The sequence below is a fragment of the Macadamia integrifolia genome, chromosome 6 (genome assembly GCF_013358625.1).
Source record: "Macadamia integrifolia cultivar HAES 741 chromosome 6, SCU_Mint_v3, whole genome shotgun sequence".
NCBI lineage: Eukaryota > Viridiplantae > Streptophyta > Magnoliopsida > Proteales > Proteaceae > Macadamia > Macadamia integrifolia.
This window is the reverse complement of record NC_056562.1, coordinates 10,072,774-10,085,737: the sequence shown is the minus strand read 5'-3', so window position 1 is coordinate 10,085,737 and position 12,964 is coordinate 10,072,774. Positions and strand designations below refer to the sequence as shown.

Genomic DNA, 12,964 nt, shown 5'->3' with positions numbered 1-12,964 from the left:
CTAGATGAAAACGATTCTGATTTCACCATATTCCTATCTGATGTGGTTTTGATTTTACCTTATCAAAATATAAATCGAATCGGAACCAAGCCAAATAATCAAAACTGCACCGTTTGACACCCCTAGGTGCGAATTGAGATTTGTATAGGTAAAATCTGATCCAAATTGATTGATTCAATCGATCCGATTCTGATTCTTAAAATCAATTGCAAATTTGAACCCTAGAAACAGAATGAAATCGATCGCAGATGAGAAAAATGATTTATTTCTTCTAACTTAAATCGGCTGATTTGACCAATTTAATTATCATTTTTAAAAGAGTGATGGAGACGACGAGAGTCAAGAAAGGACAAGGAGGACAACTTTTAAAAAAAAAAAAAATTCCCGCCTAGAAGAAGGCCGTTGATTGCGGTTGAGAAGGAATAAAGGCGGTTCTCTGTGGTGTATAGGTGGGGCCAACTCGACCTTTCAATGCTCTTTTTGACTTGCATTTCTCTTTTCTCTTTTTTATATGGCACATTAGAATATTAATTAATTTACTAAAAAAAATAGAATATTAATTAGGAAATTACCATCACCTATTTAATATTACAATTAAATTAAACAAAACAAATTATAAGTACGTGTAAATCTGCGATGACAAAACACTAAAAGTCCGTGGGATTTACTTAAAGGGATATCCATTTAAAAAAAAAAAAAAAAAAATTGGGTATGGAAATTAAAGCTAAGAAAATGATGCTCTTTGTTTGGTTGTCGGTTTTGGGTTAGAGTTCAAATTGTCTGCAGTGAGTGGTGAGGTACAATGAACCTTCAAAAGTTGGGAGGGCCCGATCATGCATTCCAACTGTTGGATGATCACTGCACTTCACTGCCTCACTATAGACGATTTTGATAATTTGGGCTAAGACTAAGGTTTCAAAAAAATAAAATCGAGATCGAATAAGTCAGTGCACATTTCAATTCCATTGAGAGAGAGAGAGAGAGAGATGCGAAGTGGGAGTACTTATTCTATCATTGGATCATTACGTTTCTTACTACAATTAACAAAAAAATGCAAGAAAATTTGAGATGACTCCAATTTTTGTGTAGAAAATTGGACACATGATCGACTTCCTCAGGTAGTACTAGTAGAAATGCAGGGTCAAGGGCACAATTTCGTGTTGGATTCATTTTTTCTTGCTACAATCAACAAATATTTAAAAGATAATAAATGAGGTAACTTTGATTTCTTGTTGTGATTAACAAATGGACTAGAAAATTAGACACATGACTTGCTCAAGTGACCGTGTACCACTAGTAGCATGCAGTTCAATAATGGAGTTTTTATGTGCAAGTCCTCTCTCCCACACATTTAGTCAGAGGAGGGTCAGGGGTGTATATGTTTTTCTTACTACAATTAACAAATATGCAAGAAAATTGAGACTGACTCTGCGAGAAAATTGAACACATCATATTGATATCGATCTCAATCGATATCAATATGATACCGCCAATAAGGCTGATTTGATGTTGATACTTGAAACCATGATCCCTACAACTGTGTATGTTATAGTCTTGGAATAAGCTGGCTTACAAGGTGAGGGGACCCAATATTATATCAACCTACATCAATTCCCATAGAAAATCGATATGAAATCAACCCCAATAAACTGATATAGGATCGTAACATAGTGCATGGCCTTCAACTCTATTATTTTATCATTGAATCATTAAATTTTTTTCTCTCTATTGTTAATCTCAATCTTCCTAATCTCAATAATTCCCTTAATAGGATTAAGAGAGTTGGGTTTCTCTTCAGGCCTGAAAGCGCTGAACGTGTCCATAAGGGCGTTGACGACAAGGATAGAATCATATATTATCAGATAGGCGAGACTTGCGGGTCTCTCTGGCCATCCATCCGAGACAGACTATATATTTGGACTGTGAGGACTGAGGAATATTTAGGAGTAGCAGTGGCCATTAGCCATTAGCTTAGTACTGTCCATGCCTTCAAAACTAACTACGCTAGCACCTAATTGGATGTTAAACACAGTTAATTAATTTGGTAAACACATGTTAAACAAGACTTCTAAGATAAACCTAACCTGACTATTTAAGGGCAACGGTCTCATCTGCTTACTTTGATACGACTCTAAGGTCTTAGCAAGAACAGTTCTGCTCTAAGACTATGTGTTGTGTAAAAAACACTTAAAAGTTATTGACCTTAGTAGTCGATTATTAAAAAAAAAATAAAAACAAAATTATTGATTGAATAGTTAATTATTTAAAAAAAAAAAAAAGAGAAGAAAAGACAAATGTCACTATGACGTTAATTTAAAATACTGGACGAGAAAAAATTGAGCATGCCACACTGGATTACCACTTGTCCTCTATTCCATACTCATTGGTGTACACCGCTAGTGTCTAGCACATCGGCATCGTACAAAAGTCTCATCCATACTAAAAATACCTCTTATCATACAAGATCAAATAGATAGGTAATACAGTCATGCTGATTTGTTAGTGAGAGTTCTATATAATCGGAGCTTGGTTACATTGAGAAAATCCTCCTCCTTTTTTGTCGGGAGAGTTTTCTCACAACTCTATAATGGAAAATCTTCTTTTTCCAAACTTCGGAGAATAAAAATCACATCATGAGAAGACAAGATCAATTCATAAGGGAAGCCATATTTAATGTGAAAATTGAAAAAAAATGTGCCAATATAAGCCCCATAACTCATTATGTGAAAAAACGTAGAAGGAATCCTCGCTCCGGTGTTACTTTTTTTTTTTTTTTTTAACTATTTTTTGTCTTTACTACCAACCAAACACCACTAAAAAGCTTCTTTTCCCCTTCTTCATTTCTTGTCACTTGGATCCCATTTCGTAGACTTAGATTGGATTAAAATCTCACTTTCCAAATCTTAATCTTCGAATCATATTCCAAAATCCTTACTTCCAGTTTCCACTGCACTTTCAAACATTTCAGAAAAAAAAAAAAAAGCTTATATCTTTACTCTCATTGATGGGGATGGCTTGCCACCTTACCAAAAAAAAAAAAAAAGATGGGGGTGGTTGCATAAAGTCTGCTATCTCATTCAATCTGTTCCCCCCATGAAAGTACCAGATATTGTCCAAAAACATAAATCCGTAAATTAGAGAAAATCAGAATAAAAAAAAGTTGAAATGCAACTTAATTTGTTGAAATTTTTGGCCTTTCCTGTCACTTAATTAAGCGTTTATAGCCATCCAAATTTCATGGACATCTTAGAGTTATGTAACTGAAATTTTGTGTTTAAATTTTAACATGTATTTTAATAGACACTATTTGTGTGGAGAATAGTCCCACATCAGTTACACCGGAGATGTTGAGACTTTTCTGCCTGGCACCTCATACAATTGTGAATTCTTCCATTCAATAGTTAAACTTTTGAATTGAATATTTACATGGTATTAGAATGGATTTTGTTCCAGGATTCCATGTTGAGAGAAATCTAAAAAAAAAAAAAAAAGGAACAGTTAACAAAATCTTTGCCATGGATAATTGTGGGATTAATTTTGAACCTAATTCTTTTTGTTTTTTTGTTAATGATCGATATCCAGGCTTTTGGACTGACTAGTCCCACAGGTCTATATTGATCCCACAATTGTATGGACCGAGTCATACCGGGGTTGAATGAAAACCATTCAATTTTCACAAAAAGTAGTGAAGAGCACTAAACACCCCCGTGTGAGTGGCCCAAGGTATACCTAGTGGGAGTCAAACTTAGGACATCCGAATTTATGGCTCGTACCAAGTTCGTTGCTCATCAACTACGTTATCACTTGGGTTTTTTTAACCTAATTCCTTATCGTCACATACACAATAACACTAGGAATTTAGAGAGAGAGAGATGGTTAATTGCAGCATGTGGGTCAAATGTTTCACTACTCTAGTTTCCCATCTATCAAAAACCCTCCTTCTGTGGGGGTTGGGGGCCTGGAGCTCTTGCACCAAAATAAAAATGGAACTCCTTGTATTGGGGTTGGGTACTAATCTTTCAATCTCAACCAATGAGTCCTACAGCATTTGTAAAATATTCAAAACCAAATGGTTAGAGATATATTCAGCTCACAAGTTAGAGCGATTTATGATATATAAATAAGAACAACCAAGGAAGTTGTCATTCATGCATGCTCACCTAAATGTATGGATATTTCTTAGTAATTAGTTTAAAATTTAGGTGGAAGCACACACCCAATTTAGGTGGAATCACACACCAAAACTAATTGCAATAGTTAACACAACTTGTTATTACTATATCAAAAATATGAATAGTTAATCTTATTGGTTTGGTCTCGGTTTTTTTTATTCAGTTCGATATAATTTCTGATTTTAATTTTTATTCGTTTCATAAAGCCCTAATCTGAAACAAAACCAATAAAGATTTGATCTGGACTTAGTCAATCAATTTCGGTTGATCTAATCAGTTTGGACTGATAATTAATTTCTTTACTCTCGTGGTTTTAAGTAACAATATCAATCAATATCAATTGTATCGGACAGTTTTGCCCTTAAAGATATCAATATTTAATATCTTTACTCTTATGGTTCTATTTTCCATATTGGATCCATGTAGCCGATCCCATTCAGTTGGGATAAGATTATGATTGTTGTTCTTTTTGACAATTATACCCTCTATCCATACCATTTGTGTATCATTTATCAATCTAAAAACCATTGGGTATCGATATTGATATCCACGATCTTAATAAATCCGATCCAAGACCAATATCTAAGACCCTGCTTACATTTTTTCTTTTCTATAAATAAAAAAATCTTGCTTACACAAATTAGGGAATTTTTGCCAATTTATGGGTGCATGTACTTTTTCTCTTCTTTATGTGCTCATGTAGCATTTGCATTTCAAGTAGTGCTTGTGCCTTTCTTTGAACAATTCAAAAGTGTGGGATCCCCAACTCCCTATCCCTTAGGATTTCTTTTCTCTCGGGCCACTAAGGTCTATATAAGACATTTTTATCTCAAAATATCAAAAATACCCTTTCAAAATTATTTTTTAAAAACATAATTGCTTTCAATATAAACTCCAGTGAAAGATTTTTGTGGTCTGGTGCAAAATATGTCAAATGCATAGGCTAATGAGAGTATAAATGTAAACATCTTTGATGTATATGGGCATTTTCTATGTCACATTAACGAAGTTCTTTTTCCCGATAAAATCATAAGAAAGCCATCTGCCATAATCAATTGCTTTCATGGTAGATGGCATCAAACAAGAGGCAACCATAGGTTCATGGAGACCATGATTTTAAAAATTGGATCGAATTGATTAGAATTATCCCGATTGTATTAATATCAGTCAAAATCGATCCCCAATATTGATTTACACTAATTAAAAAAAAAAGAAAAAAAAAGAAACCTATAAATTATTCAATCTAAGTCGATCCCAATCAATACTGATACCGAATCAGTATCGGTTAAGAATAAGACACCGATCCCAAATTTTAAAACCTCGATGGAGAGGGGAGAGTCCGGAGACCAACTGAGTTTGATGCTCGGTAGTGAAGTGTCAATGGCTAAGGATATGTTTGGATTAAAATCCTGAACTTGGGGTACTTTGGTACTTCAAATGTGAACATAGAGAGAATTTCCATTGAGCCTTGAGCCCTTTATTTATGTATTATTTTTCTTAGGCTCTGCAATAATTATTTTTTCCTCCCCGTTAACCTGGTTAGGTAAGTTTCAACTCAAGTGTTGTTTAAACGGTTAAACCGTGCACAACTTCTCTATCTGTTTTTTCGGTAAAAACACAACTTCTCTATCCAAAATTAAGGAAAAGGCCATAGGCCAGTGTTAGGGGTGGAAGCAATGCATGACAACATGCCCGATAAATTATTATATTAGGGCTGTGAAAGACGTTATTGCCCCTTTAAATTTAGGAGTTGTGTGTGATGGGCAGGGGAGAACACTAGACAGATAGAGTTCCTCCTCCCTAAAACTATATAGTTGTACATAATTGTGAAAAATATATAAATATAAATATATATATATATATATATATCAAAAAGAGAAAGTTGTCAGGTTGGGAGGGGTGAGGCTCACGTAAAATTACCGTCCTATGATTATGAAATCAAAAATTTTTTATTGATACCTATGCAGGTGTTCTCATTGGCCTCCGTGTTGGTACAAGGGCCACACATTACCCAAATGTACATATAGAAACAATGAGCACAAGAAATAAAACATGCACATATTCACAAGAAAAAAGAAATTTATGTGGTTCAGCAAAACTGCCTATGCCTACTAGTTGAGTTCAAACTTCTATTAGAATCTAAAAAAGAATACAATTTTTGCAGTTTGATTCTCAAACTTGAGCTCTCTTTGGATACACTATTCTCTTAACTCCTTTCCTCACATTTTGGGTTAGACACCTCTTTCTTTTTATAGGGCTCTTCTTCTTCTCTTGAAACTCCATCTTCTTGAGTTTCTACCTTCTTGAAGATTTCACCTCTTTGGAGACCTCCACTCACTCAAAAGACTCCACCTCTTCTACTCTTGGAAGACTCCACTACCACTCCTTGGGAAAACTATATCGTTCAATCTCTCTGTTAGTTTTTTGTAGTCCAATTCATTCAATATGTACAAAGTCTTGGTTTAAAATTCGATTTAAGTGGAAATAACATACTCGAACCAAATAAAGTTGAGAAATAAATTAAAACCTCATGAAGATACATTCCCATGATATCAAATCCAGTGTCTTTCAATCTTTTTTACACAACTCAATGAATGAAACCTATAATAAGCAATTTTACACACAACTCAACAAAGACACGTGACTATAGGGTTTAATATGGTTTGGGTTCTGTTAGATTTGTTTTATACAATTATACTTTCTTTGGTTGGATTTGGTTCAAATCGATGATTATTAATCTAAAATCAAAACCAAAACCAAAACCAAAACCAAACAGAATGGAATGAATTACATTTTTCAAAACTAGAAATGAACCAAACCAACTTTTTGGGTTTGGTTTATCCGGACTCAAATGGCCAATTTTATTTTGATTTTCAATTTCAATTCTAAATTGAAACCGTTAAATATATAAAATCATTTCACTCTTCCATGCCGCTTGCATGAAAATCGCACCCTCAAAATTAAATAAAGGGAAGAGTTCGAAGCATGACTCTATACTAATGTGAAAGCCAATGAAAACACACATGAAAACATCAATATGATGGACATTTTCAGCTTTCATAAGGATGCCTGGCAGTCATTTCACCCCTATGTGTCTCTTAATGTATCCCTATCCTTTTTTCTTATGTAAGAAGGATTAAAGAAAAAAATATTCTCTAAACTGACCACGGAAGTTACACTAGTATCCTCTCTCTCTCTCTCTCTCTCTCTCTCTCTCTCTCTCTCTCTCTCTCTCTCTCTCTCTCATTCAATTTTTTTTTTGGGAAAGGCTCAGTTAACCCTCTCAGATTTTAACGGAAAATTTAGTTCTCATAATAAGTGGGAGTGTAGGACCATAAGTAACAGTGAATTCTCAAGGAAGACCTAATTGAAAACACACCGACCCTTTCCAGCAAATACACAATCGACCACATGACTCTGTTCTCTCAATCGTTTTCGGCCCCTCGAAAAGAAAATGCATAAGATTTTGGGAAATTTAAATTTTAAATTTTAATTTAAGGGAAAACATAAACATTTATCAATCTCTGCCAAGTTTCTGAGCTTTGGCCAGTCTGGGGGACCATCCTTCCCTCCTTATATAGAGGATTGAGTTCTTCCCATTTCTCCACCCTCTCACCCCTGTTTCTCTCCCGGAAGCTCTGTTCCTCTTCTTTCTCGGTGGGTTTAGCTGATAAACCAGACCAACATTGCCATTGCTCCAAATCAATCTACCACTGTTGGTGGACTTTTGAAGGGAACAAATGGGTTTATCTTGGGACGTTTTATAATTCCTTTTCCATTTTGTTTTAGTTTTTGTTGCAGAACAGATCTGTTTTAGTTTTTATTGCAGAGCAGATCTGTATTCCAATCTGCATTTGGGTTTTGCTATTTATACCTGAAAGTTGAAATTTTTGAGTATGGATTACTTCGGAAGGTTTCTGAGACTCACTTTCATGGCTCCTCTGCTTCTGCAAGTACTGCTTGTTTGGCTTCCTTGTGTTCTGGCGGGGCATGACTATAGCCAGGCTTTGAGTAAAAGCATTCTCTTCTTTGAGGCTCAGAGGTCTGGGTACCTTCCCAGTAACCAGAGAGTTACGTGGAGAGCTGATTCTGGTCTGCGCGATGGGAAGATTAATGGAGTAAGCTCTGGTTCCATCTTAGAACTTATTTCAGTCTTTTCATTGCTTATAATCCAAATGGCTTTGCAGAAAAAGGCCTTTATTATTTAATTTTTCAGCTTGGAATAATCTGTTTTCCAACTAACCCTTTCATGTTATCCATTTTCTGCAAATACATCTCAGGAAGACTCAATTCTGGATTCTTTCTGGGAACAGTTCTAGCTTAATATCTCATTGTAGATCAAATTACTTCTCCAGTAAAAGTTCTTATCATCTTCTAAATTCTTGTATTTCAGGTGGATCTGGTTGGAGGCTACTATGATGCAGGGGACAATGTGAAGTTTGGACTTCCCATGGCCTTCACCATAACAATGATGTCCTGGAGCATAGTAGAGTACAGGAAGCAAATGGCTGCAAGTGGAGAGCTTGGTCATGCCATGGAAGCTGTCAAATGGGGAACTGACTACCTCATTAAAGCTCACCCACAACCTTATGTTTTGTACGGAGAGGTGGGTTGTTGCATCTATTAATCTTCCATATCTGTTTCCTCTTACCTTTTCAGAAGATTTTTCATTTTCAAGTAAATTCTCCCCAGAAAACCTTCACAAGGGAAAATTTAATTCTTCCTCAGAGCTTCAGCTACCACAATTATTATTTTCTTAAATTCGTTACAGATAAGAAGATTTGATTTTACTGGGATGGTTCAGTTCCAATTTTCCACTTAAAATCTGAGATTCTGAAACTGAAAGCTCTTATTTTTATTATATTATTTAGTTCAGTAGCTATATTCTCAGTTGGGGGTTGGAACATGGTTGATGCTGACTGTTGATGGTGATTATTATTGATAATTTAATAGGTGGGAGATGGGAACACTGACCATTACTGCTGGCAACGGCCGGAAGATATGACGACGGATCGTCAAGCTTACAAGATCGACGTTAACAACCCTGGATCTGATCTCGCCGGAGAAACTGCAGCGGCAATGGCTGCGGCTTCACTCGTCTTCAGCCATTCTGATCCCTCTTACGCCAATGAACTCCTCACCCACGCTAAGCAGGTCCAATCTCCATTCTCCACTACTCCATAGTTTCTTTATCCTCTTACGCCGGAGAAAAGTTTCCGGCCAAAGTCCGGTGAAGGCCGGGGATGGGGATGCTGGGTACTGGGTAGCCGCTTCCGGTTCTCACGGATCGCGTTTCTGAACCGTCTGTCTGGATCCGTACTTCAATGAGGATCTGGATCGTCAAAACGCGTTAAATTAACTATTGACGGAAATACCCTTGTTTTCCCATTAGGATAAGCAATTTTTATGTTCCGTAAATACCCAAACTTTTAACAGAATTTAATCTCCAATTCAAATGCAGCTTTTCGAATTTGCGGATAAATACAGGGGTAAATACGACAGTAGCATCACGGTGGCGCGCAAGTACTATCAATCTTATAGTGGTTACGCTGTATGTACCTTTTATTTGGAATCTATTTGATCTAGTAGTTGAAATTATAATCTCGTTTGGCTTCTGATGTTTGATGATTGACGGAGTGGATGGTGGTGATTCTTGTTGGTTGTGCAGGATGAGTTGCTATGGTCTGCTGCGTGGTTGTATCAAGCAACCAATGAGGAATATTACTTGGACTACTTAGGACAAAACGGTGATTCCCTTGGTGGGACCGGTTGGGCCATGACCGAATTTGGATGGGATGTCAAGTATGCCGGTGCCCAAGTGCTTGTTTCCAAGGTAAAATCAATGGAATCAATCTCCAACCCTTCTTTTGGAATTAGTGTATTTGATTATTCTCTTTGTTTGTGTATGAAACACAGGGAAAAAAAAAATTCTTTCCCTATGATTTACCAAAAAAGAAATTGATCGATTTAGCTCAGGTTGATTCTTTACGAAAATTAGGGTTTAATGGTGCTTTTAAGTAGATTCCTATTGATTCTGTATCATTTGGACTGATCCTAATTTTGGGTTTTTAATCATTGGTTCTCAATTTTCTTGGCATTTGGAATGCAGTCTATTGGGGTCTTAGATCCAATATTGTGCGACACAGCGTGTAACACAGATCTAAGAACGGCGAGCACTTTAGGCTGTGTGTCCAAGGGCTCTCATCCCTGTAGCGCATGCTACAAACCTGATCCAAATGGATGTAAAAAATCTAAAATTGGGATCTGGTTCAGAATCGGTGAGAAATCAGCTAAAACATGTTATGACCCTAGTTTCTGTACAGGAATCGGTGGAACTACATTGGTCAGAATCGGAATTTGATTGGTCTCAAATTTTGAAATCCTTAAGTATGTTTGGTTACTAAGAAAAGAAAAAAATATAAAATAAAATATTTTAAATTTGAGAGGAGAGATAGATACATAAATCAATCATTGCATTATGATTTCTATTGCATTATGATCTCTAATGCAAATGATTGATTTATGTATCTATCTCTCTCCTTAATTTTGAATTTTATTTTACGATCATACATTTAGAATGTTTTCTTGTTTTTCGTTTTTTCTTTTCTTTCAAATTTCATCCAGACAAACAGAGCCTTAACTCTGTGTTTCCTTTCCACTGTGTAGTTCCTAATGGAAGGGAAGGGACAAAAATACGCTTCGGTGTTCGAGAAATACCAGCAGAAAGCAGAGTACTTCATGTGTTCCTGCCTTGGAAAGGGAAGCCGGAATGTGCAGAAGACTCCGGGAGGTCTCCTTTTCCGGCAAAGATGGAACAACATGCAATTCGTCACCAGCGCTTCTTTCCTCCTCACTGCTTACTCCGATTACATCTCCTCCGCTCGTAAAACCGTTTCTTGTCTCGCCGGCTCTGCTTCCTCTTCTGATCTTCTCAACTTCGCTAAATCTCAGGTAATTTCGATACAGTTTTTTAGTTTAATTTCGTATCTCTGTTTCGATCCATCTGAAATTAATGTTGAAAATTGCAGGTGGATTACATACTTGGAGACAATCCAAGAGCCACAAGTTATATGGTTGGCTATGGGAACAACTATCCACAACAGGTTCACCACAGGGGATCCTCTATCGTCTCCATTAAGGTCAATCCAAGCTTTGTTAGCTGCCGTGGTGGATATAGCACATGGTTCGGTCGCAAGGCTAGTGATCCAAATCTCTTGACCGGTGCCGTCGTTGGCGGCCCTGATGCTTATGACGACTTCGCCGATCACAGAGATAACTATGAGCAAACAGAGCCCGCTACCTACAACAATGCTCCCATTCTTGGTGTCTTGGCTCGACTCCACGGTGGCTATGGTGGTTACGATCAGCAATTACCTGGTAAAATCTTTTGCATCGTCGTCTCCATTTTCGTCTTCTTTTCTAATTTGATTTTTACTAACCATGAATGTGTTTACTCTCCACAGTTTCAACTCCGTCTAAGACTGTCGGTAGGAAGCCAAATCCAGCTCCTTCTCCAGTTAAGTCTTCTGCTCCATTCACAATCGAGCAAAAGGAAACAGCTTCATGGAACGCAAAGGGAAGAACTTACCATAGATACTCTACAGTGGTGACCAATGTATCAGGGAAGACAGTGAAGGATTTGAAGCTTTCCATATCAAAACTCTACGGTCCACTTTGGGGCCTCACCAAATCCGGTGAAGCTTATGGATTTCCATCATGGCTCAAATTTTTGGATGCCGGAAAGAGCCTCGAATTCGTGTATATCCATTCAACTTCTGCAGCTGATGTATCAGTCTCAAGTTACACAATGCTTTAGAGAGAGAGAAGGAAAGAAGACTCACAAGAGTCATTTCTTCTTGTTTGTTCTGTGCTTGTAGAAGCAAGAAATTGTGCAGGTACAGTGAGATGGGGAAGTGAAGAGTCCATAAAGATTAAAGGGTAGTTGACCTTTTTTATCTTTTTTGTTCATAGATTATGAATCCTCCTTTTATGTGGGATTTTCCATTAGGGGTCTTAGCCAAAGCTTAGTGTCTGTAATAAGAATGAGGAATAGAGGGGAGAAAAGAGTGAAGAGAGAAAAAAGAGTGCTCATCCTCTTTCTTCTCTACCTCATTACTTAGCGAGAGAGAGAGAGAGAAAAGGTTCTCTCAACCAATTTCTAGAGTCTTTGTTTTATTGTATTTAAAACAAGTTCACAGGTTTCTGTGTACTGGTTGTAAGCTTTACAACTTTTTCTTCCCAAATGAATCAAAATGAATACAGTATGTTTTGTGCCATGAAGCTTCTAATCTTTTTGCCTCCAACTACCATATCAAGTAACAATAACACCACTGATGAGAAGAAGTGAAAATGCCATACAAGCAAATCGTATATCATGGATTGTTTGAGGAATATGAATCAGAATTGGTTGGATAAATATCATATGGAATTATGATTATTAGTGTTTGATAGATAATACATGGTCTATTTCAATTATGTGTCAAATTTCAAAGTCTAATTCAATCAACATCCTAGACATCCAATGGTTAGAATTGTTCTATCACTCATCCAGGGTGGAAAAAAAAAAAAAAAATCCAGTGACACCCACAAACAGTATTTTCCAATAGAGGTTTCTGGAGGACATGTTCTCCATTTTAATTTCCACATGGAATAATTTTCAAAACAAATTAATGGCTGTGTGTTTCAATATAATGTTTTGAAGAACAAACATCATTGCAAAAGAAAGGGAAAAAACTCCTAGAAGGTAATCCACAAAATTTCAGAAGAGTTATTCTAAGAATTCCTCATCCAAT

At 36.5% G+C, this 12,964-nt stretch overlaps 1 protein-coding gene across 1 annotated transcript; it reads left to right on the top strand.

Moving 5' to 3' along the window:
- Positions 1–7,731: 7,731 nt before the first annotated feature.
- On the top strand, positions 7,732–12,448 carry LOC122082578 (endoglucanase 6-like). Its single transcript, XM_042650237.1, has 8 exons — positions 7,732–8,290; positions 8,566–8,778; positions 9,126–9,326; positions 9,634–9,723; positions 9,841–10,005; positions 10,839–11,123; positions 11,201–11,549; positions 11,636–12,448. Exons 1-8 carry the CDS (start codon positions 8,069–8,071, stop codon positions 11,986–11,988), a joined length of 1,878 nt encoding a protein of 625 aa, XP_042506171.1. The 5' UTR covers positions 7,732–8,068; the 3' UTR covers positions 11,989–12,448.
- Positions 12,449–12,964: the final 516 nt, after the last annotated feature.